This window comes from Cucurbita maxima, unplaced genomic scaffold (assembly GCF_002738345.1).
Source record: "Cucurbita maxima cultivar Rimu unplaced genomic scaffold, Cmax_1.0 Cma_Scf00017, whole genome shotgun sequence".
NCBI classification, from domain to species: Eukaryota; Viridiplantae; Streptophyta; class Magnoliopsida; order Cucurbitales; family Cucurbitaceae; genus Cucurbita; species Cucurbita maxima.
The window spans coordinates 3,980,411-4,004,768 of record NW_019272033.1 but is presented as its reverse complement, the minus strand read 5'-3'; the positions used below and the strand labels follow the sequence as shown (position 1 = coordinate 4,004,768).

Here is a 24,358-nt window from a genome sequence, read left to right as displayed (position 1 = left end):
TAATTTCGAATTTATTTTAATTTAAAATTCAATCATAATAAAAAATAAAAAAGGATTATTAAACAAAGTACAGCTATAAAAGACAAAATTTGATAAAGGAATGAATGAAGGCCTTGACAATTCTCACCTGGTAGGTTTGCACAGCTAACTAAGATTTAGAAAAATAAATATAAAAATGATATTGGGAATATTATAATCATTTGTAAGAATCTAAAACTAATTCTTTAAATTAAACCATATGGTGGGGAGCAATAATGAACAATGATAATGATGATCACCCAACTAATAATGGTGACACGTCTCTAAACAAATCCCAGTTTTGTTTAGTTTAGGTGCCGCCTCGCCAACAAAGCACTTATTGGTCAATACCATTAGCCACTTTATTAAACGTATTATCATTATTATTTATGAAGAAACAAAAAATTAAATTAATACCATTAATTATATTCGTTAATCTGAACCCACCCACGTCCACTAATTAAATTTGGTCGAGGAGAGTAGCCAATCGGAATACAATAGAAGTTGCTAAGTATTAATACTTTTTTCTTTATCAAATTATGCCTACAACTTTAATTAAAAAAAATTTAATCACGGTTTAAATTTTGTCCCATGATCCTAAAGCTTTTGTTTGTTTTACTCACCAGTTAAAGATTTTAGTACTCATAAGAATCGGAGCTATGTCCAATTTAGTTTAAAATGGAAACAAAATAGTGAAAATTAAGTTAAAAGTAGGAAAAAGAGTTGGCGTAAACGAGGTTCCATTTATCTTGATTGCGTGGATGAAAAGCCATTCCCTCTCTTTCTCAATCTTTTCATCCACCAAGCACCACCGACCTATCTCTCTCTCTAAAACTATATATTATAATAACCACTTGTTTTGTGCACAAACAAAGGGTTACGAATGATATGATATGATTCTTGTTATGGGACATTTATATAATATATAATAGAAATTATTACCAACAACTAATAAAAATATAGCTATATCATTCCCAATTTCTGTAATCCTCGAATATAAAATACCCAACACTTGGAATTTAAATTCATTTGTGTGGATTAGAGCACTGCGTTGTAAAGGCGCAAACATTGGGAAACCTAATCCAATATTGGCCTCCCCCTCCCCCCCATCTCATCACATGCTTGACACCCCCTCTGTGTCCAATTCTCATTTATTTATCCCTTATCCGCCTAAGCTCATGGATGGATGGATGGATGGATGGATGGATGGATGCTCTATAAACTAATTATGTAATTTGGGTTCCCTTCCAATTCTTCTTCTTCTTCTTCTTCTTCTTCTTCTTCTTCTTCTTCTTCTTCTTCTTCTTCTTCTTCTTCTTCTTCTTCTTTAATTGTTTGATAGACAGACAGAGTGACAGACGATTGAATTTGTCGGCCATCTTTGGATTTGTCCCTTCGCCCCTCAACGACGTGGTGGCCGTCTCCAATTCTTCCTCTTTTTTCTCCTCCCCACATATAAACAAACTTCTACCCAATTCTCTCTTATGGCTCTCCATTCCAAGTGATTCAACGCAAACCCAAACCCAAATCTCAACTACCTCTAATACCATGGAACAAACACGCGACTCGACCATTCCGGAGAAGCGCAAGCAGCTGACAGGGCGGCAGGAGAAGCCGTACAGGGGAATTAGGATGAGGAAGTGGGGGAAGTGGGTCGCCGAAATCAGGGAGCCCAACAAGCGGTCTAGGATTTGGCTTGGTTCTTACACAACCCCCCTCGCCGCCGCTAGAGCCTACGACACCGCCGTCTTCTACCTCAGAGGTCCATCTGCCCGCCTTAACTTTCCCGACCTCATCTTACAGGACATGGACCACCAGCTTCTGGACGTTTCACCTTCTTCAATTCGCAGAAGAGCTATTGAGGTGGGTGCCAGAGTGGACGCCGCCGCCAACCGAACTTCTCTCCGGCAATCGAAACCCATTTCCGAGAAGCCCGATTTGAACCAGTTTCCGGAGCCGGAAAGCTCGGATGAAGATTGTTGAGTGAGGATCACTGTTTGATAGCCTTGTCCACATATTTTTCATGTTTTACCAGCTCTCCCCCTGTTCTCTGAAAAGAGGACGAGGATGATGAAATACGGGAGAAAGAAAATCAAATCTTGGGTTGGGGTGGGGTGGAAATTAAATTGAAACGAACCCAAAGTGGTTCCCCTTTCCCCTTCTTAATTTGCTATATCTTTGATTATAGCTTCCAATTTGTAACATGGGAGATGGTAAAGCAAGCTTGTTGATGGATCCTTGCTCTGATTTATCTTCTTTTTTTTTTTGTTTTTTGCATTATTAATTTCTTGCGATTGGTCTGAATTAGTTTTATTTTTACGTCTTCCGGGAAAATGGGTGTTTGAACGGAAGCGATGAAAAGGGAAGAAGACGAAGAAAACGGAAGGGAATGCGGCGCTGATTGCTCTAAATTTTGCTAAGAAGAAGAAGAAGAAGAAGAAGAAGAAGATAAGGATGAGTTTTTGTTTGGGTGGGCCGCCGTGTGGAGTCCACGAATCGAAGGATAATGTCGCCGTCGCCGTCGTCATGTTGAATACTTGACTTCCCAAACGGAAACGGAAACGGAAACCAGAATTCTAAGTTTCTTCTAGAAGGTCGGTGGTAATATTTTTATTTATTTATTTATTTATCCCATCATATACTTTATATTGGCAAAACGATAGGCTGACAAGACAACAGACACTTTTCACAAATTTTATTGGGAGTTTTCCAAGATAATAAATCCGACCGACCACTTGGCACTTAGCTGGCATTGTCATTTATACATCCCTATATTATATATATATATATATTATTCGCCCACACCCTATTAATGGGAGTAAGATCACATCCACCCTAAGTTTGTTTATAAGGAAATAATACACTTCTTTATTAGGTTCAAAGATGAGATAGAATTGATTTTTTTATTTTGTTTCTATATTTATTTTAATTATGAAATTATATGAATAATTTGATATATATATATATATATATATATATATATATATAGAGAGAGAGAGAGAGAGAGAGAAGATAAAAGTAAAAATATAAGGAAACAAAATCTTGAATGATATTTTTGAAAAGAATTATATTATTGGGTAGTGTGTTGTTTGTGAGCCCAAAATATTTGGAGGATGAGAGGAGATTGGGCCCAACTAGATTGGGCTGACATGAAAGTGGAATATTTGATGAAGAAGATGGTAGAGAATAAAATAAAAATATATATATATATATTGGATGGGGATGTGTTTGAATTATTGGAGAGGACGTGGTGGTAGGTGTAAGAAACAGAATAGAATAGAATTAAATCAAATCAAATCAATCGCAGATGAGTGTGAAAATTGAATTTGTGCGAAACAAAAAGAAGAAGAAAAAGGGAATGTTAGCAGAGGCATACCATCATTTGGACTGCCATCCATTTGCCATTCAAATCAAACCCTCTTTTTTTTATTTTTTTTTTTATTTACGAGTACGAAAATGCAACCACTTTCCCTAACATGACAACTCCTAAATCCTTCAACTTTCCCTCCCTCACTTTTTTCTCGGGAAAAAATAAAACTGTAAAGACATAGGCCCCAACTCAATACCAATCATTCCTCTTCTGCTGCTGCTGCTACTACTACTACTACTCATACTGCTGCTATCATTACTATTTCTCCATGAATTTCAACTATCACTTTCCTACCCATAAATAAAGCTTTCATACCATAGCATACAAATATAAAGTTGTAGGTGTTTTAGTGTTTTAGTGTTTTGTGTGAGTCAAAGGTTGAATGAAGGAGGGGTTATCAGATTATTGGGCTCCAGAATAATGAGCCCACTGATTAACCCCCTCTTAATTACTCATCTAATGTGGGCCGTTGATTTAAAACATTGAAAAGGGCAAATGGGTGGTGTGGGGCATAGACACGTGCAAATGATGGCTGTGTCTTCCTCTAATCGAATCATCATTTCCCACCGCTTCTTCCACTGTGTGGGACCCTCCTCCTCCTCCCAAATCACACGTCCCCCCCCCATCATTTCTTCTCTCTTTTTCCTTAATACCAAACTCAAATCATTCCATTTCTATCCCATCCCTCCCCCCACCCTCTACCTTTTTTCATTTCTCCCTCTCTAAATTTCATTAACTTCATTAATTGAATTGAGGTATGTTAATATTAGATATTGGTGCAAATGTAAATGTAAATGTAAATGTACACGATGATAATGAAGATGGTGGGGGGGTGGTACTTAAAAAGAGGACAAAATGGAGTCAAGTCAAGGGTAATGATGATGATGATAATACTACTAATTTCAACATTTTGGACATCATTCCTCTCCTCTTCTCCCGCATTCATCTCAATCTTCAACATTTGAACCATTAACCTAATCATTGGTTCCGCACCAAATGAATGCGGGACTGAGACTGAGAGCCACACCGTGCGTCTGCTTTCTACTTTTGCCTTTCACTACGTGGGGGAATCTCTCTTTTACCTTCCATCACAGTCCACACTAATTCATTTTGACTAATCCTTTTCCTCATCCATCATCACCACCGCCATCATCATCATCATCCCTTTCACTTCCAACCATTTTCCACTAATAGATTCATTTGTTGTATTACTACTGGAGGCCATTAAAAATGAATAGTAAAGAAATGGTTAGGTTAGTGTAAACAGAGAGAGGGAGGGAGGGAGGGAGGAAGGAGAACAACACATGCTGTCCTTCCTTTCACCAACAAAATCTAAGGCAGGATGGAATAATTGAGGGACGAAAGGGCATTGGGTTAGCTGTCTCTTGGTTTTACGCTACCCATCCATATCAAATCTAATAACCTTTTTTCTATTTGTCAAACATTTGTTTTTTATGTGATTACATTATTTGAATCCCATGTGCGCTATAATCTTAAATTTGTCTACTTATTTGCATTGCATTACATTAGATGAGTTATTTGGTTGAGGCACACGTGAGTCAGCAGAACCCTTTTGAATTTTGATGATGGTTAATTGGAACGAGGGTGCAGCTGGCAGATTGAGAAGCGTGTAATATTGTAATTTGTAATTTATAATTTGTAGAGCGGCGGGGGTATATATTTGGGAAATTGGGTCAACAGCTCCCAAAGAAGTGCGTGGGGGATTATTGGGAATATAGAAACGGGGATTGGGAGGCTTTGCTTCAGTAGTATATATATATATCTAAATGGATTCTCACTTCACTTCACTTCACTTCACTTCACACCACACCACACCGCACCGCACCACACCACACGACACCACCGTATGGTATAAATAATAATTATAAAGCATATAGAGGTTTGTTGGGATTGGAGGAATTATACTTTTGTTTTGTTCTTTTTGGTGTGTCTCTCTGTCTTAGTTGGTTTGGTGTTTCCAGCTTTATAGTAAAAAGGATGAGAGAGGAAGAGAGGGCACCGAAAAGCAAACACACCTTATGATGAAAGCAAGAAAATAAAACCCACCCGATTTGACTGCCCAACTCTCTTCCTTCTCCCACATGCATTGCACCCTCATTCCCATTTTCCTTTTCCTTTCATTCAAATACAAATATCCCTTTCTCTCTTTCTTCCCCCCCAAATTACACGAATATTCCATCTTTCTTTTCTTACCCCCCCAAAAAAAAAAAGAAATCCCCTCCTTATCCCACTCTAATCTCTTACTCCATTTTTTTATTATGCATGCAAGTATGTTCATTTAAAAAATGAATGGTTGATGATTCTTGGAATCCCACCCAAACTAGTTTAGGAGAAGATCAAGATCAAGAATATACAAGTGTATTAATACGAGATTAGAACCTTTATTTTTGTTGTTTTTCTTCCAACCATGAGCTAAACCTGTCTATTCCATTATCTAAGCATAAAGATGTTAAAACTTTTCTTTAGTAGATGCATTTTAAAATTGTGAGGTTAACGACAGATAATACGTAACAAGTCAAAATAAACAATATCTGCAACTAGATATAGGCTTAGGTCGTTAAAAATGATATGAAAACTAGATATTAGGCAGTGTGTCAACAATAACACTGGACCCCCAAGTGGGTGGATTGTCCAATCCCACCTTGATTCGAGAGGAACAAAACACTATTTATAATGATGTGAAAACCACACCCTACCATAAGTATTTAAAATTGTAAGGATGATGAAAATATATGTAAGATAAGAAAGGGTTTAGATTATTACAATTATATACATATATTTTGTGTGTTTATGTTCTAAGTTTTAAAAAAATAATTAGACGATGGTGAGAAAGGAACGATGGTTGAAGAACACTTAAAACCCTAAAAATTATAATCCTAAACATCTTAAAGCATTAACAATGTATACTCTCATAAACTCATAAGCCCTAAAAACAAACACCTTTATGGTCTAAGGTGGAAATAAAATAATATTAAATTGAGGCAAGGGAAGTATTTGAAGTAGGACAAACAATCACTCCATCTCCCCTAGTTTGTTTGGAAGGAACTTGACTATTATTTTAATTTTAATTTTTCAATATAAATATAAATAAATAAATAAAACTGCAGTATGCCTGTAATCTGCCCCTTTGATGTCCCAAAGAAAAAAGATATATGGTGAAGTCAACCTCACCTCATCATTTGGTCTTGCTTCTTCTAAGCACCACTACATTTCCCACTTTCTTTTTACCCATTTTACTTGCCTTTTTTTTCTTCTTTTTTCTTTTTTCTTTTACTTTGGGAGGGAAATCTTTGAGTGTGTGTATACTATATAATAAGAGGTGGGGGGTTTGATGCGATTCTTCACCATGGGATCAAGCATGAAGGTTCATCAGTTCGCACGTGGATTTTGGGACGAACCCTCCCTCTCCCTCGGCTGCAAGCGCTTACGCCCTCTTGCCCCTAAGCTTCAACAACAACAACAGCACCACCACCACCAACAACAACAACAACATCCCTCCTCCTCCTCCGATCATAACACTACCACCACGCTCACCACTTTGGACCTCAAGACCTTCATCCGACCCGATTGTGGCCCCAGAAAACTGGGTTCCTCTCATGACCATAACAAAGGCTCTTCTTCCTCTTCTTCCTCTTCTTCCCCCCAGGTAACTAACTACAACTATTATGTACCTTCTCTTGGGGTTTGGGGTTTGGGGTTTGTTAAAAACTGAGAAATTACCCCGGGGGTTGAAATTTGTGCAGACGGCAGTGGAGACACATCCCGGGGGGACGCGGTGGAATCCAACCCAAGAACAGATTGGGATATTGGAGATGCTGTACAGCAGAGGAATGAGGACTCCCAATGCCCAACAGATTGAGCACATCACTGCCCAGCTGGGCAACTACGGCAAGATCGAAGGCAAGAACGTGTTCTATTGGTTTCAGAACCACAAAGCCCGTGAGCGACAGAAACAGAAGCGCAACAGCCTGGGTCTTCCCCACTCCCCCAGAACTCCTCCTCCTCCCATCCTCCCCACCTTCCACCCTTCTTTCCCGGTACGCTACAAATTCAATCAATCATCCCATATTTTCAAATACTCAAAACCCAACATTATCTAAATGTATATATATACATATATATATATATAATTGCAGGGAGAGGAAGACAGTCCGTACAAGAAGAAGTGCTTGTACTGGGGGTTTGAGTGTTTGGTAGAACATAACGGTATATTGTGTAAAAAGGAGGACGGTGATAGGACTCTGGAGTTATTCCCGTTGCACCCAGAAGGCAGATGATCCAATTTGTTGCAATTTTTTTCCAAATTTAAAAAAAAAAAAAAAAAAAAAAAAACACTTTTGATTTTGATAATCTGTGTTGTCACGAATGTGGTTTAAATTTGTGTCTCTCTTTTTTCTCTTGTTTGTGTTGGGTTTGGAGAAAGAAGAAAGAAAAAAGAAAGACCAACAACAACAACAACAACAACTACTACCACTCTCTTTGTACTCATCTATCTAATTCTTCTCTTTATCTCTCTCACCGAAGCACCCAACCTAATTTGTGTTCCTTTTTTCCTTTTACCAACAAGACTTGTTTAGAAAAACGCATCCTTTTGTTTGACAAAATGGAAGGCTTTTTAGGTTAATAAAAGTGGAGGAGGGAGAGGCATTATTCGACACTGAAGTCCACGAGGCTGCCTTCCATCCCCCTTCCTTATCCTTCATTCTCGGATTTCAAACTTACACTTTTGCCACCATTAAACAAAAGCATTACAAAAGAAGAGAAGAAAAATAGACCACTTACTTACACAACACTTTCATAAAGTGGCATATCAAACCCAACCCAACCCAATCTCGGGACATCAATTCCTTTTCTTTTCTTTTGTGTTTGGACGAGACATGCATGTATTTCAATTCACACAACACAAGTGCTAAGTGGGGGCCAATCCTCTTGGAGGGAAAGCAAATATTAACACCCTCCATTAGTTTCAAATATCATGATCATTATAATAATAATAATAATAATACAACTAATGGAAATAGGTAGCTACCCCTTCCAAAATCCAAAATAATTGTCAAATTTATGTTTGTCCATTACCATAACGCACAATCTGTTCGCAATCATGATGATGATGGGGTCTAAATAAAACAAAACATCCATGTTCATGTCTCATCTTCTCTCAACTTTCTATTATCATGAAATTATCATAAATTCTCTCCGTTCATGTTTGGACGATTGTGGAGCGAATTAATTTTGTTTTCATCAGGCTATTAGAATTATTTTGGGGTTTGGGATTTAAAAAACAAAATAAAATGAGCATCTTTGTAAAGAATCACTAAGTTGGTTGAGTATTCATCACAAAAGATCAAAAGTTTTTTCTTTATTTTTTTTAATAATTTAACTAATCGCCGTCATTGAAAAATATTGAATCCAAAAACTCTTTTTAAAGGAGGCATGAGAGATTAACTATTCGAAAAGCGATTTAAAGCTGAATAATGAAGATGTTAGAAAATTGGAAATGTAACAAGTTTCAAAAGTCATTGGTGAAATATTTTAGACAAAGGTTTTAAAATAATAAATTCCCTACCAAAATCCATTTTATAAAATATATATATATATAGCATTATTCTCGAATTGCGAGGATTTATGGAAGAGGGTATCCAAACGATTAATTGGTAATTTAGTGTTCATAATTTGGGTTAGTGAAGAAGTGTAATGACCATAAGAGGAAGGAGTTTAGGTTTGTTTTTCCTTTTAATAAACAGACTTTACCCAATTCATCAATCAAGTAGATCGTGTTAGATTCTGGTGGGCCACGTGTCTAATCACATTTTCACGTCCTAACAAACCTCCTCCCATCCCTTTTTTAATTTTCGAACTATAATTTTAAATTTATTTATTTTTATTACAATAATAATTTAAGATATAATGGAAGACCATATTGTTGGTAGCCTCCCTCCTAGGCTTATTGCCAATATGCATGGCACTAGCCTTTATTTTTATTTACTTTTTCTCCAATTCCCTTTTTGCCCTCCAACCTTGTTTTTGCTTCGGGCATAACCTCGCTCGCCGGGCAGGAAGAGAGTGATGTGGAAGACATATCGGCCTCTAAAGCCCAGTCCAAGATCTGTCAACACACAGAAAACGGCCCAGATGCTCAATCTCCTTCTTTACTTCACTAACTGACAAACCCATTACAATTATGCTGCTTCGTCGCTGCCCCACCCACACCCACAAATGACGGATTCATAATATACTTGTTTAGGTGCGTTCTTATCTATCTATCTTCTACTAATTCTTTTTCCTTCTTGTTTATGTCATATTCTAGAATGTTATAAAATATGAAACTCGAGGGGTCGTTTTCGTCTATGTTGCTGTTTCTGATATATCTGATTTGAATCAAAATTATCACTTGGTTGAGCATCTGATTTGACTTCATAACCTCTCCCACACCAGCAGACCAATGCTCATTGTTTATAGTAGTCTTCATCCGTGTCCCACGGACGCTTATTCGATTGTCTGATATTTTTGTAATTGGAGGCTCTTCTAGATGTGACATTTTGTACTTCGACCAATTTTCCCATTCAATGTTTTTAATATATCAAATTTCCCCCTTTGAAAGCAAATTTTTGTGTGGGCAGTGTTATTTTTTTATGGTACACCATTTGGACAAACCAACTTAGCATAAAACGTCTTACCATGCACTTGTTTGTCTTTTGGCATTCCTCTTATCTTGTAAGATTGTTATAGATGCTTCTGGCGTGTTATCGGATATGATTTTGTTCAAGACATAAGTTGAGAATGAAAAATCTACACAAAATGGGATAGATAAACTAACGGAATGCTGATCAACGACTAACAAAACTGGACGTTGATACACCTCTTGGACAGCAATTAATGGGCTTGAATGATAAAGAGTAGGCTGAAAAGCTCTGAAAATTTGTGAGTTGAGAGTTCAAGAGTTGACTGAGCAGATTAACTTGCCAAGTATCTAGATATAAACTTGGTTGATGATGATAAATTTTGTCAATTTTTTTTCTCTAAGCCCTTATACTAAATTCACAGAATATGCCCAATTGTTAAAGAATTCGCTAACGTTCAGGATTTGCTATTTTGTTGAACTAAGAACAAGCATGTTGAATGGCAATTCTAATACTTCCTTGATTCTTTTGTACTCTTAACTAGATGATCGAGCTAATGTTTGTCACGCCCCTGTATACATGGGAGATTGTCAAGTTTTCAGGGGAGATTGTTCGCTTAGTGAGGCAAGAATATTAAGATTGCTTGTAAGGGAAACTGACCATCTCCTTGAATTACTTTTTTGATTAATAAATACAGTTCCCAGTTCCCATAGTTTTTCTTTGTGTAAGAGCAATTGATAATTGGATTTTTGCTTAAAAAATTGGAGCAACCTTATAAGTTCCAGTCTACTGGCTCGTAGGTTGCTTGTGTCATTTTCAGGAAACCGTTCTTAATGTTCTCTATATATTACTGTTGGAAATTTTCTGTTAAAACCTCTCTTCCATGCACCATGCAAGCGTTTTGCATAAACTCTTCAATATGTATGCATTTTTCAGTAGAACTAAGTCTTTCCCATCATGGAATACACTATTATAGTAGCCGATATTTACCCCATTTAATATAAATGTCTTTCCTGTAAGAAACAAAAAATTGTTATCTAGATTATGCAGCTTTGATGTTATTGCTTTCTTCTCCCAAATATTTTGTTCTCATCCTTCTCTTCTCTTGACTTTTTCTTTATCCTCTTATTCGAATGTAGCTTGCGAATTTCTCTCATTACTATGGATAAGATGACTGATATTTATACGTTGTGGCAATCACCATGGTGGTAAAATGGTCAACCTCAGATGTTTTAAGAGGGTTAGGGGCTCAAATAGTGGTGTGCTTGAGATAATCAAATATCGTAGAGTTTGATAGTTATTCTATTAGTTTAATTGAGATCCATGACCCATGATTGTCATAATTCGTTTTGTAAATTTCGCTGTTGGGATCTAGATGGTTTCCCCATATTCGTATGCGTTTCCTTCCATGCCACCTCTGTGTGTGGGATGACTTCTGCGGGCATGTATTCGATGATATTCTGGTGTTCCTGGGGGGCGGGGAGGGGTAACCAATGATGGTTTCTGCTGTAATTCTGAGTATTAACATGGAGTGTATGTCAAAGATGACCAGTTATAAATAGTTGAAAAATTGGTAGTAGTAGTAGAAGCTGCAGAAACAAACAGTCAGAAAAGAAAGCTGCAAGTTCTCTGCGTCCATTTACGTTATGCGTACATTCTTCTTCTTCTTTCTTTTTCCTAAAGAGAAATTCTACCATGGCTCTCCTCTATATAGATCGGATTTGGTTTTCAGCAGCTAACTTCCGCGCGATGTGGTCTGCTAAGGTTTTTCCCCATGACTTCTGCTCTCTAGGCTAAAACTTTTCTCTATGCAGGTGCTTCTTTGCTACATGGATGCTTCCAGGATGGGCCAAATTGAAGTTTAGCAAATACTGAGTCACTTAAGACTTCGAAGACAAGTGGCGGAGGGTATTTAAGGAGTGTTTTCCAGACGCTGTATGACATCCCAGCTGGTCGCATGAGGGGTATGTGGCTGCTACCAAAATTCAACGGTCGTTGGTCTTGCATTTTGTAGACAGCTACATTTGTTGGCAATGAAAGCGTAAGACACTTGCGAATCTGTATCCTACGGTGTGCATTTTCGTATTGACCTTGTGCATGTCATTAGTTTGTCTTTCTTTGTCCTGCAACTCCCAATGTTCAGCCGGACACATAGGAAACAACATTTACCTTCTAACACGTGGATTGTAATGAAAGTGGACACAATTAAAATAAAGAGAACTGTTTGATGTTTATCTTATCAGACCCACGTTTCTGTTTGTGAAACCTCTGCGAAATTGCTTCTGTTTTCCTTGCCTTTTCACAATTTCCGTCCTAATTATTTGATTACCTTCTTCTGTATAATGATTTGACTGCTGGTGGCTTCCCACGTGTGTGGCTTAAGCTGGGAGCAAATACTTTTCTTATGGACCAGGACTTGAATGGGTATCAACTGCTTCTTATGAACCAAGTTTCATGGTAATTTTGAACACAGCTCAGACAAGTTAATTGATGGCCTGAAAATGTTGAGTTCGGTTTTAAGATTCACCCAATAATTATTACCATTCTTTGCTTTTGATTTGAAGAGTTACTTTCAAAATTTCCAACTTTGTATGCAAAGTTCAATGACGATGAAAAAGGCCTTCTTTTTTTCCTTTCCTTTTTCTGTTTATTGCTCGTAGTCTGAGTTGCATTGTGATATTATTGTTTTGGAGCTATGGGTGAATGACCGTTCCACCAAGGACTGGTCTTTGCATCATTTTCACCCTTCTTTCTTAAACTCCTGCAGTTCTTTTCACTTGATGGTTTGGTAAATATATTTACTTCAACATTTGCAGATGAAAGGGATTGGCATGTCAGTTTTCAGTGATTATTGCAGCAGACGCCTTTTCATTTGTTGTACCAATTCCGTTCCTTTTTTTTTAAAAAAATAAATATTATTTAAAGTTCTTGGTTGATAGGTGGGATTGATTAGCACATTTTTCTGCTGTTTGATTATTGACAAAAGTCGCATCCAATTTTCTTTCTTTGACACATTCATTTTGATTCAATTTCAATCTTCTTTCTACTCATTTTGAGAAGAAAATTTGCAAGTGACAAAGATGCCCACTTATAATGGTGGGTTAGGAGAAAGGCAATCTTGGTTCCCTCACGGTTTAACTTCATAATTATATCTACCGCCGTTGGTTAAAAGAAGAATAAGAAAAGTTACCCATCTCAAATGCTTGGTTAATTTCACTCTCCTCGACCCTTTATGCCTAAGCACAGTAAATTAGGTGGATGACCCCAAATACCTGATTTCTGGGTTTGGTAGATCCATGATTTGTAACACTGAATTTGCAAAAGAGAAGGAAAATGGATTTGAAATGGTAATTATATGAAATTATTGATGGATCTCACGGTTCCATCTTGGCAACCAACCACTGTTTTGCCTCCGTTTCACGAGTGGTTTCTTTATTCAAAGGGCCAATCTGTCTCTGTCTCTATCTCTAGATGTATAAATTTATGTGGGTGCATGATTGAGCCCTCATATATTAAAGTGATATATTTTATTTTATAGCTAAGCAAAAGCATCTAAGCTAAGCCGTCTGGGTTGTTGATTAGCCAAAGCCTTAGGTTTGGCCATCTATTTCTCCAATTAGTCAAAAGCATTGAAATGTTGTAAATTCTCTATGGTGGAACGTTATTATAACAAGTACGTGTGATTATGATTCTAAAAAAAGCATAAAATTTTCCCTTTAGGAGATGGGAAGGCTTTGGTGTTTACAAGCAAACAAACCCATATGGTATAGAGAAATTGGTATCATATTGTGAGGCCTGGTTTGATGGCATAAAGAAACAGAGGGTATATGGCAAAGCAAATCCACATTTGAAAGACAGTAACAAATAAAAGAGAGAAGAACAAAAAAGTGGGAATGGCACCAAAACCAAAAAGAAGGCATAGGGCCACAATTGAGGCATGAACGGTGGGGGGTGGGCATTCATTTCAAAAGGGGAAGTCGGGTTAAGAATCTGGCCTAATACTCAATTAGCTTCAGCCTTTCACATTCTTTTAAGCAACACTGCCATATAAAATCCAAAACGTATATAATACGAGGGATGTGATATGATTCTGTATTTGCAAATTTTATACGTTACATTAAGCAAATAAAAGCAAAAAATAACAAATTGAATGATTATTGTGATTATTAACATTTGTTTGACCACGTGCTGGGTAAAGGAAAAACTTCCCCCCGTTAATAGATGGTCAAAAATTACACACAAACAGCCGTGGCAGCAAAGAAAGGAAACGAAATCTCAAGTTTAGGAATGGGAGGGACCCAGGAAAGGAAAAGGATCCTTGCCACGTTTATGCTTTTTATTTTGTGCATCTTATTTGGTCATATTTTACAGCCCTAATCCACTGTAGAGAGAGAGAGAGAGAGAGAGAGAGAGAGAGAGGGTGGAATTGAAGGCGAAAGAGGAGGAGGAAGAAGAGGGGAGTGGGCAAGTGGGGGTGGGGCTGAGGCTGAGGCTGTCCATGGCGGACATTGGGAGGCGGGTCTTTTCTTTATATTCACTAATTTTCTTGCGTGTTTAGTTTTCTTCTCTTTTGAGGGTTTTTCTTTTCTAACAACACCAACACAAGATGGAGACTTTGAACCTGGGCCCTGAGCCATTTGGTAAGCGTCGCAACGGGACACACTTTTATTCTCTCTCTCTTTTTTTCTTTTTCATTGTTGGTTAAAGAAATTTTATTAAATTCTGTGTCTATAGATGGGAACGCCCTTGCCTGTCCTGTCCTCCTGCGTGTGAACTGTTACTCCCCCTCTCCCTCTCCTTTTTATTCTTCTGGGTTAATTCTTCAAGTTTTAATCTTGGACATGGTCTTTTGTCTACCTCACATCCCCCACCTTTCCCTCACCCATTACTCGGTGGGTTTTGTTATCTCCCACTTTCATTCCGTGGGAGGTTCTCAAACTTAAAGCTTTCTTCTCCCTCACTTCCGTTTAGGGATTACTTCCTTGGGTTTTCATCCGAGATCCTTCTTCATAGATCCGGCCATCTTTTTCCCTTTACAAATTTAAAATTTCAAATTTCCATCTCTCTGGTAAGTCCTTTTGACCTCCTTGTTCTTGGTTGATCGGTTCTTGGTGACGATGGATGATTCAATAATCGAATGTTTGATCTTTGTGGTTATTATCGTCTATTATGGAGGAGGTTTTTTAATGCCTTAACAGAATTAGCGGATAATATGAATACTGTTCAACATCATATATTCTTTCGTTTTTTTTTTTTTTTAAAAACTATAATCTTCTTCGTTTGAGGGTTTTGTTAAAAGGGTATATTGAAGGGTGAAAGGGTTTGGCTTTTGGCTTCTTCAATCTGAATTTTGAACTAATCTTATCGGCGACTTCGGCGATGATGGTTCTAATCACGCCAAAATGTATGGATATAAGTTTAGCGGCCATGATTTCTCCGCCTATATCAGTGCTTTTTTGTAGGTTGTTTGTATTAGAAAATTTCAGTTGTTTTGATCGCAGTTGGGGTTAAGCTGTTTGCCTAATCTGGGAGTCTGATTTTAATCGATTCTGGGATTTAGTTCTGTAGCTTCGATGCCTTAACGTTTTTCCTCTTGTGGATGGATGGGATGTGTTTTTGACGCTTCGCTGAGTTCTAACCCACAATTTTTGGTTCATTTGCTTATTTGACATTTGGGACAGTTTCTGGACTAGATGAAATTATGTACTATTTCATAATATTAATGTGAGGCGTCGCCATTGTTGTGAGCCCTCTTCTAGGGATAGAAACATGCAAATGAGTAATTGAATCTGCAAGTGCTTGCACGTTAGAAATGTTTTATTGAATTGAACATTTTGCACTTGGATATTACGTTTCTGTGTTGCTGAGTTATCATCAGTTGTCTCTGGGTGCTTGCTTACATTCTGGATTTGAAGGGTTCCTCCATATCCTATTATTTTTCTTTCCTTCGCTGATATAATGTTGCATGCATTTCTATGCATGATATGGGACTGCAATTTCTCACAGGTGTTGGACATTTCACCTGCAAGATGCCATTTAACATTTTTTAGACAATATTGTAAACTTCCCGTGTTACATTGTACCAAGTGCCAAAATCAGTGTTTCTTTGACATCGACATGAAGTTCTTATTGTTGATATCTTCATATAGTTTTGAAGTTTCTCTGTGCTGATTAAGTTTTATTTCTAGCTGATAGGCCAACAAATGTATGGATGGAATTAGAGGTTTCAAAATATTTTAGATTTTGAACTGATCATATCACACGTATCTGTTTGTAATCAAAATAAATTGAAGTTCCATTTATAGGAAGCAAGTGTTGCTTAGTAGTATTAGGTTTTTGGCTTGGATTGCTATAGATAACCATTAAACTGAATTAGAGAAAATTAGTATTTCTTGGTGTCTGCTTGTGCTGATAATGTCAATCTATTGAGGGCATGAAGCTCTAACTTTGTGATTTATCTTGTCGTTTTGGATTTTTTTTTTTTTTTTTGTTCTTTATCCATTCTTGGTCCGCATTCCTATACTCATTTAGAAATTGTTTATATTATGAATGCTAGCAAATTGTACTTGGTACTGTGTTTAAGTTTCAAGTGTGTTGGTGCCTGCAAAAGTGTTGTGTTTGATCAATGAGTTTGTTTGTTTACATGCTAATTCGTAATGTTGTATAAAGCCCTATAACTTCTTATTCTAATTGGCTTTCTGTTTCATCGGTTTTCAGATTCAGTCAAGTGTACGTGACTTGGTTTATGGTCTACAAAACTTTGTTGACTTGGCTCTTATTTGATAGGGGATTTTACATTTTCTCTAATGCAAGGGCAAAGGAGTAGTGTCGGTTCATTGTCAGAAACAATAAATTTTGAACATGGATCTTCATCAAATAATCCTGGTAACCAACCAGTTTACTGGAATAACATGTGGAATCCAGCAGAAAACCGTATACCAGATTATTTATTGCCTACTTCTGATGTAAATTCTGGATATGTAAGCTCTGTAAGCCATGAACAACGAAGTTTGAGCAGATGGAGCTTGGGTGAACCTAGCTCTTGTGATATGCAAACTGATGTGCTGCCTGATGGGCAGAAAGCTGAGCTTGGATGGTCTTCAGTGACTCGTGATGCAGATGGTCCCTTCACCGAAAACCAACTCTGTGAGCCATCAAATAATCCTTCACTGGGTCATGTGAATTTGAGCCCACTGATTATACAAAATTCTAATTCTAATAGTATTCCTCATACTCTGAATTTAAATGCAAGTTTTGCTAGTCATGGAGGTGACAGTAGCAGAGTTAACGAAGGTACTGACGTGTATAAATCTAGTGGATCAGAAGAAGGGGGGATTTTATGTTCCAGTGCATCTGATCCTCTTTTACTTCCTTCTGGAAGTAGTGGACTTCCAATGCTTGCAAATGATGGTAGAGCAGGCTCTTCCTTGGAAGGTCGTCGTGCACCCTGCAAAAGAAAATCTATTGAAGGAAATGTTGCACAGTCCTCTTTAAGCGGAAGCAGTAGCTACTCTCAGCATATTGAAAGGGGTGCTGAGCCCCCTCTTCCAGCATTACCTGGTCGCTACAACACAGGAAGTAGGTTAAGCATACCTGCTCCACTAGCACGAATGAATCAAGCCCCTATACGAGGTACAGGTGAATTGATGTCCAACAGCTTCTCTGAGTCGATTGTTGTGGAAAACTCAGACAGTTCTCAAAGAAACTATCGTATACGGATTAGTTCATCAAATGCACAAGATTCTTTTGCATCGGTAGGAACTGTTGTTAGGCATCCTGGGGCCCCATCTTCCCAGCCGCCAGCAAGACTTCTACCTGCTGAGCATGTATTAGACTTGAGGCCAGCAGCAGCTGTAGACAATTTATCTACTCAAGGTCAGCCTATTATGATACACGTGCCTGCTTTATCTCGAAGTCTGCAGCCATATAGGTGGATTAGAAGTTCTACTTCAAGAAGTGGTAATTCATCAAGCTCTGCAGGAGAGAGGCAGGTGGTGCAACGTGAGGAGGTGAGACCAAACAACATGGGAAGAAACGTATCTGAACATCCTATGTTTGTCCCAGGAAATGAGCTGAGGAATATGGTTCAAAATCAATCAAGTAGAGGTTTAACATCTTCGAGCTTGCCCATTCCTGGAAATGTTGCTTCTACATCCAGGGTTGGTTCAATTTCAGGGGTCCATCCCTCTTCTGGACCTTGGATTCCTCCTGAAAGTTCTCCGACACAGTTTCCCAGGAGGTTAACAGAATATGTTCGTAGGCAGCTATTTTCTTCTGCAACAAATGAGTCTGGGGGAAGGATAAATAATTATTCACAGCGATCAGGTTCTACTTTGGCTCAGGATATGGTTCTTTCATCTGGATCTGATCGCCGGGGGAACCATTTATTGCAACCGAGGTCTGCATTATGGATGGAAAGAAGAGGTGACAGTGGACTTGGTCTTCCCTATTCATTACGAACCTTGGCTACTTCTAATGAAGGAAGTGACAACAATAGACTTGTATCTGAGGTATGTTAAATATTTTTCATGGAGTAATTGTAGGGCGGCTCTAGATGCATATATGTGCTCTGTCTGGATGCCTGTCTGCATCTTCAAAGCTGTTCATTTTGATTGATGGGCCATTTGAACATCATTGGTCCATGAATTCTTTTTAATGCAAATCCCTTTATTCAACCAATTAAAAATAATTTCTACTATTGTGAGTATCTATGAAGGTTCTCTTTTAATGCAAGCCTTTATAAAATGAAAATTTCCATTTCTAAGTTGCTGGATTGAATTTTTCTGGGGGCAGGTGTGCGTTTCAGTAGGTAAGTGCCCTGGTGGGGGTTGCGCCTGCTAGGATGGTGTTTGCTCGACTATAAACTGCAGTTAAATTCTTTGAGAAATCCTATTTGGCATGAGCCAGTTGTTTTCAGGGGAAAAGAAATCTTGCTCCAATCCTAAATAAACTTACATCACAAGTATGGATTGTGCTATAAAAAAGAGTTGATGGATTGTAATGCTGTCTTTGACTGTTTAGTTTGCCGTTGGTAGTCTATCATCCATCGATTCTCAGTGATCTTACCTTTTGAAATGAATATGAAGCTCACATGTTATTAATTTTGTCTGCAGCAGATTCGCAATGTCTTGGGCCTTGTTCGCAGGGGTGAAAGCTTACGAGTTGAGGTAGGATCCTTATTGGTTATGTATCATGGTCAATTGGTGCATTGGCTAATTTACATGGTTGTAATGAGATACAAGCAGTCTTTATGTTGCATGTTTTGTTTTTGTTTAGATTAGTTACAATGTGAAAATGGTGGTGAACAGCAACTTGTCTTGTTCATACTCCAGTATTCTTTTCTAGTCCACAGATAGAAATAAAGTTTTCAGGTGCGCTTTTACTTGGGTAATATCAAAATGGTTCACTTAGTTGATATGAATAGCCTTGATGATAGTTTAGGGCAGGGCCTTGTGTTTATGTAATTATGCCTCCTTGGCTTGAAACTTCATTTGGGGCTCTGAGATATTTGTACATGGTCTAATGTTGCTTTTATAATTTGTTTTATTAGGATGTGATGATCCTGGACCAGTCACTATTTTTTGGGATGGCTGATATGTATGATAGGCACAGGGATATGCGTCTGGACGTTGATAACATGTCATATGAGGTGGGGCTGATACAAACTAACCAACTGAAGCCATTATTTTGCACCTTTTTCTTGTTGGTTTGTTCATGTTCAAAGTATGTTAAGTGCAGGAATTGTTGGCATTGGAAGAGCGTATCGGAAATGTCAACACAGGACTAAGTGAGGAGACGATAGTTGGTCGACTGAAACAAAAGAAGCATGTGAATGCTGTTGAATCACAGGTGGAGGAAGAACCATGCTGTGTTTGTCAGGTTGCAACAGATTCATTCATACGTGTTTTTTGAGCTTTATTATCACTCTTGAACCCGTCTGAGATTTGATTGGTCACCTGATTTCCAGGAGGAATACGTCGAAGGAGACGACATGGGAACACTGGAATGCGGGCACAATTTCCACACGGATTGCATTAAGCAGTGGTTGATGCAGAAGAATCTGTGTCCCATCTGCAAAACAACTGGCATAGCAAGCCGAGAATGATGCAGCAGCTGCTGCTGCTGCTTGCTGATGCTGAAAAGGAGTGGAAAGAAGCAAGCAAGTGCAAATCAAACGAGGGGGGACGAAATGCCATGGTGTTGCTTGCCAAATCTCTGCCTTCACCTCTGGTCGCAAAAAATGAAGAGGAGCCAGCCAGCCACATTCAAGTCGCTCTATATACATTTCTACAAGTAGTAAAATTAAGCAATCATTTTTTTCTTTGGTTTTATTCTGGAAGAACAAAAATTCAAGGGTTGTAATTGGCAAGGAATTGTTTGTTAGCTTCTCAAGGTGTTATGGATGGTGGTTGGTCAAACTAATTAATGTTTACTCCCATTGACATTACAGATTGTTGGCCCTTAATATATCTCATCATCGGATTTCCCCATATTTTTACCTCACAAAACATATGCAACTCACTAATATTCAATCCATTTATTTATTCGTAGAATTTTTTTGGATAAAATAAATTGCCAATTGCCAAACGGTGACGTTTCGAGTCATCATTATTACGTCTTTGACTTTCTCACTCTTCTGCCATCTCTCATTTACTACTCTTTTCTTCTTCCTCTCCCGCATTCAATTTATTTTATTTTATTATTATTTCCCTCTTCTAAACAAATTATTTTCCCCTCATTATTTAAATTTTTAAAATTTAAAGAAAATTATACATGAAGGGCAAAATGGTCATGTGCCAACGAGAAATTGAGTCGCATTAGTTACATTATGATAAAAGAAAAGGGCAGAAAAGGAAATTAGGTAAAAGACAAATGCTCTATTTTTGGAAAACTTTGTAAATAAAAGAAATAATGGGCCAAATTTTGAGAAAGAAGGCATTGATGGGGTGTGAAGCACAAAAACAGAAAAAAGGAAAAGGGAAAGACGGAAAGATTAAGGCGGGAGAGTTAGGATTAAGAAGGAAGGCGATAAGTTGAACCTCGGGAGGCAGACCAGAAGTCAGCAACTTCAGAAACACCATTAATGAAATCCTTAATCCTTGTTTTTGCTTTCTACCCAACAAAACGAACCATCCAACGCTTAAAGATAAGACGGAATCCAAGAAAAAGTACACTCGAACGCAAACCAATACGATGCAAATACAATTCCACAGCTAACAGATATCCATTTTCTTGCACTCCAAACCGTTTCTGCGCACAATTCCCACCTCAATTTCAAACTAAACCAACAAACCCAACGTAATCCTTCATCCTTACTTCCACCACCCCCTTTTCACCCTCAATCATGGCGGATCTGTACGGAACTTCCCCTTCTTCGGATGTTGTTGCCTTGCCTCATGACCCAGAAGATTTCTCTTCCTTCATCAATCCCCACCTTCAAACCAACACTTCTTCTGCTTCTTCCCCTTCTTTCGTTTCCTTCAAGAACAAGTTCGCGCCCTTGTTGCATTCTCAACCTCCTTGGCACTCTTCCTCGTTGTTTTCGCGGCGCACGGAATCCCCCTCCGTCGCCGGAGTGTCCTGCATGCTCGATTCTCCGGAGGATTGGCTTCAGTCGAGTCGTGCTTTGAACCACGCTTTGTCGGATTGTAGTGTTAGGGATGTGAGATTTGCCGATGCTCCATTTTTAGCTATGAACTCCACTTGCGGCGGCGTGAAATTGTCGGATCCTGGGGATTTCGTCAAAGAAAGTTCGGACAACGCGTTTTCTTCCTCCGGCGCTGTGGATTCCGATACGAATGCGCCACTGAAGAGAAGGGATCTTTCATCTGAAAATGATCCTGGGGATTTCAGTTGTGATAGCGAGGTAACTCGTTACAAATTCCTCCTGTTTCTCAGTTTTCACTATCTTTCCATTACCCAAATGAAGCTTTTGCTTCACCTCTAAGTTAATTCCATCCTCTTTTGAAGGGTGCGGATGTGCCAGAAGTTCCGTTCGGTACTGATCTGCCTCGAAGTTCGTCGAAGAGAAGTAGAAGCGCTGAGGTCCATAACATGTCGGAGAAGGTCAGTTTCATATTGGGTCCCCGGTTCTAAGCATTCTTGTCTTTATGTTTGTACTAAGAGCGTTTGTTTGCTTAACTTCGGCTAATATTGTTGGTGAGTGGGCCAGAGACGAAGGAGGAGGATCAATGAGAAAATGAAAGCCCTTCAGAACTTAATTCCCAATTCGAACAAGGTATGTTTGTCAAATTTAAGATTATGACAGTTTCACTTCTCTATGCTTTAATGTTACAAGAAGATTGTGCTTTTGACAGACGGACAAAGCTTCAATGTTGGATGAAGCAATTGAGTATTTGAAGCAGCTTCAACTTCAAGTCCAGGTGGGTGTCCTTTTATTTTCTTTCCTGATCTTGTCTTGGGGTTATGGGCCTCAGAATTTGATCACGGTTCCACTTTTCTTTGATATGGACTCATCTCTCTTTATATGCATTCGTTCATTGTATTGGTTGCTAAATAGTCCACGAATTCGAGCCACAGAATCTTATGTGCATGTATCAAAAAGTAATATTCCTTTTGTCCACAATTTATGTGTCAAATATGGCAGAGCCTTTTGATTTGGGGTTGCCAACCAATCAGAGAACTTCAAATTTCTAAAGAATTGCATCCTAGTTTCTACTTCCCCGGAGAAGATGGTTCATGAAGTAAAGGGTTTTCCTAGTAGAACTTGCGTACATTTGATAATGATACAATTCACTTCAGAAATAAGGATCTGGAATGCTACCTCTCTTGATCATTGCTTTGTGAACTTTTCCCTGTTTTCGTTGCAAACAGCTTGTTCCATTTTTCCTTTCGGTCCAGAAAAATGGGCATAATTTGATGAACACATTTAAACTTCTTGTTATCATTGACGTTGGGCTTTGCAGATGTTATCAATGAGAAATGGGTTGAGTTTGCTACCAGTGTGCTTGCCGGGAAAGCTGCAGCCAATTCAACTACCTCAGATGGGGTTGGACTTGGACGTAGGAAATGCATTTCTAATGTCCAGAAGAGGAATAGACACGTCGTTTACTGGGAACGAAGGGCGTCCCATGCAATCTACGTTCAATCTTTCCAACAAATGTAACCTTTCAGATCAGTCAATTGCCATCCCTTCCGCACCAAACACGACAACTTCAGAAATGGCATTCGGTTTTGAACCCACGATACAGGCTTACGGAGGGGAGTTTGACCTTTCCTCCGATTTCAAGGTAACAAAAACAAGAACAACAAACTTGTTTCTGCGTCTGTGGAATTGGTACCAATTATTTTCTTGCAAATATGCAGGATGTCCAAGCAGCCGTGCAGTTAGATTGCGCTAGGACAGGGAAGGACTCGTCTTAGTTGCGATCGGGTGCAGGATGCTACTCTCTAGAGTATGGTCTTTAAACGAAGCAATTTCCTTACTTTCCTTGTTGGATGTTGTGCTACAAACATTACAGAAACGGCATGATATTGTATTGTCACACTTGCTAGAAATGTATTGTAGAACAGGTTGACAACGTAATGTTGAGATGTTTATGTTTTGAGTTTAAGTATTAAATAGGCAATCATAGAAATGCAGAGATCTGCACCGTCTGCTGTATCCGAAAAAGAAAGGGGATAAGAAGAAGGTGGGTAATGTTCTTGGGGAGAAGCAAAGGTGGTGGTCCTTCCTTGCCAATTTGAAGCTGTATCTGGGCAGGCAAGGCAGGTGATGTGAAGTAGAGCAATTATTTTGGGTCGTAATGCTGGCAAGAAAACGAAACAAAAAATGTGGCGTCTCTTTGGAGATAAATATCAATTGAAGTTGGTTCATGTGCCCGAGTTTATGTTTTTCGTTTTGTCCAAAAAGAGAAGAAAAAAAGAACCCTCATCTCAGGAACCCATTTAGTAGAGATTACAGCAACCCCAAATATGACTAAATTGAGATTGTCTTTAAATGATTAATCAGCAAATAATATTGAAAAAAAAAAAAACTAGAAATTGTTTTTATTTTCTACAATTGTAGAATTCGTGGATAATTTGGTAAAAATCTAAAACTTATTTTTGCACATATTTCTATCTTTCATCATTTAAAGATGCAACAAGAAGTCTAAAGAAAAAGCAACAGCAACAGCTATAAAGCTCCTAGGTTCATATACGAGTCAAATGAATATAACATGGTTTACCCAAAAAAAGAAGAAGAAGTTATTTACTTTATATGTAAAAAGGAATTCTTAGATTTAATATTCTAAAGAATTATATATACAAAGCAATACAATAAACTCTTCCCAATTTCTATAAATTAAAAAAAAAAAAAAAAAAAAAA

At 38.2% G+C, this 24,358-nt stretch overlaps 4 protein-coding genes across 6 annotated transcripts; all 4 read left to right on the top strand.

Annotated features, from left to right (window-relative positions):
• The first annotated feature begins 1,258 nt into the window (after window positions 1-1,258).
• LOC111492253 (ethylene-responsive transcription factor RAP2-1-like) lies at window positions 1,259-2,758 on the top strand. Its single transcript, XM_023141536.1, has one exon. The coding sequence runs from the start codon at window positions 1,567-1,569 to the stop codon at window positions 1,999-2,001; it is 435 nt and encodes a 144-aa protein (XP_022997304.1). The 5' UTR covers window positions 1,259-1,566; the 3' UTR covers window positions 2,002-2,758.
• A 3,916-nt stretch (window positions 2,759-6,674) lies between these two features.
• Window positions 6,675-7,924, top strand: LOC111492455 (WUSCHEL-related homeobox 4-like). Its single transcript, XM_023141797.1, has 3 exons — window positions 6,675-7,055; window positions 7,153-7,446; window positions 7,546-7,924. The coding sequence occupies exons 1-3, from the start codon at window positions 6,741-6,743 to the stop codon at window positions 7,684-7,686; spliced, it is 750 nt and encodes a 249-aa protein (XP_022997565.1). The 5' UTR covers window positions 6,675-6,740; the 3' UTR covers window positions 7,687-7,924.
• Window positions 7,925-14,493: 6,569 nt separating this feature from the next.
• Window positions 14,494-20,519, top strand: LOC111491824 (probable E3 ubiquitin-protein ligase RHG1A). Of its 3 annotated transcripts, none has more exons than XM_023140874.1 (6): window positions 14,494-14,669; window positions 16,747-18,539; window positions 19,143-19,196; window positions 19,580-19,678; window positions 19,768-19,908; window positions 19,997-20,519. In XM_023140874.1, exons 2-6 carry the CDS (start codon window positions 16,836-16,838, stop codon window positions 20,132-20,134), a joined length of 2,136 nt encoding a protein of 711 aa, XP_022996642.1. In that variant the 5' UTR covers window positions 14,494-14,669; window positions 16,747-16,835; the 3' UTR covers window positions 20,135-20,519. The 3 variants fall into 3 exon arrangements, with proteins under 3 accessions (XP_022996642.1, XP_022996643.1, XP_022996641.1); XM_023140875.1 differs by lacking the exon at window positions 14,494-14,669 and adding an exon at window positions 14,694-15,097 and having other exon boundaries at window positions 19,146-19,196; XM_023140873.1 differs by lacking the exon at window positions 14,494-14,669 and adding an exon at window positions 14,695-15,097.
• Window positions 20,520-20,954: 435 nt separating this feature from the next.
• Window positions 20,955-23,865, top strand: LOC111491912 (transcription factor SPATULA-like). The gene is made up of 6 exons (XM_023141010.1): window positions 20,955-21,895; window positions 22,000-22,095; window positions 22,202-22,267; window positions 22,347-22,412; window positions 22,956-23,279; window positions 23,356-23,865. Exons 1-6 carry the CDS (start codon window positions 21,374-21,376, stop codon window positions 23,410-23,412), a joined length of 1,131 nt encoding a protein of 376 aa, XP_022996778.1. The 5' UTR covers window positions 20,955-21,373; the 3' UTR covers window positions 23,413-23,865.
• The last annotated feature ends 493 nt before the right edge of the window (window positions 23,866-24,358 follow it).

Bases quoted from the DNA above. Each gene is read 5' to 3' on its own strand.
- LOC111492253 (XM_023141536.1), top strand. From the start codon at position 1,567: ATGGAACAAACACGCGACTCGACCATTCCGGAGAAGCGCAAGCAGCTG.
- LOC111492455 (XM_023141797.1), top strand. From the start codon at position 6,741: ATGCGATTCTTCACCATGGGATCAAGCATGAAGGTTCATCAGTTCGCA. The intron at 7,056-7,152 runs GTAACTAACTAC...AAATTTGTGCAG, and splicing joins CTTCCTCTTCTTCCCCCCAG to ACGGCAGTGGAGACACATCC. The intron at 7,447-7,545 runs GTACGCTACAAA...ATATAATTGCAG, and splicing joins CCTTCCACCCTTCTTTCCCG to GGAGAGGAAGACAGTCCGTA.
- LOC111491824 (XM_023140874.1), top strand. From the start codon at position 16,836: ATGCAAGGGCAAAGGAGTAGTGTCGGTTCATTGTCAGAAACAATAAAT. The intron at 19,197-19,579 runs GTAGGATCCTTA...TTGTTTTATTAG, and splicing joins GTGAAAGCTTACGAGTTGAG to GATGTGATGATCCTGGACCA. The intron at 19,909-19,996 runs GTTGCAACAGAT...CCTGATTTCCAG, and splicing joins AACCATGCTGTGTTTGTCAG to GAGGAATACGTCGAAGGAGA.
- LOC111491912 (XM_023141010.1), top strand. From the start codon at position 21,374: ATGGCGGATCTGTACGGAACTTCCCCTTCTTCGGATGTTGTTGCCTTG. The intron at 22,413-22,955 runs GTGGGTGTCCTT...TGGGCTTTGCAG, and splicing joins AGCTTCAACTTCAAGTCCAG to ATGTTATCAATGAGAAATGG. The intron at 23,280-23,355 runs GTAACAAAAACA...GCAAATATGCAG, and splicing joins ACCTTTCCTCCGATTTCAAG to GATGTCCAAGCAGCCGTGCA.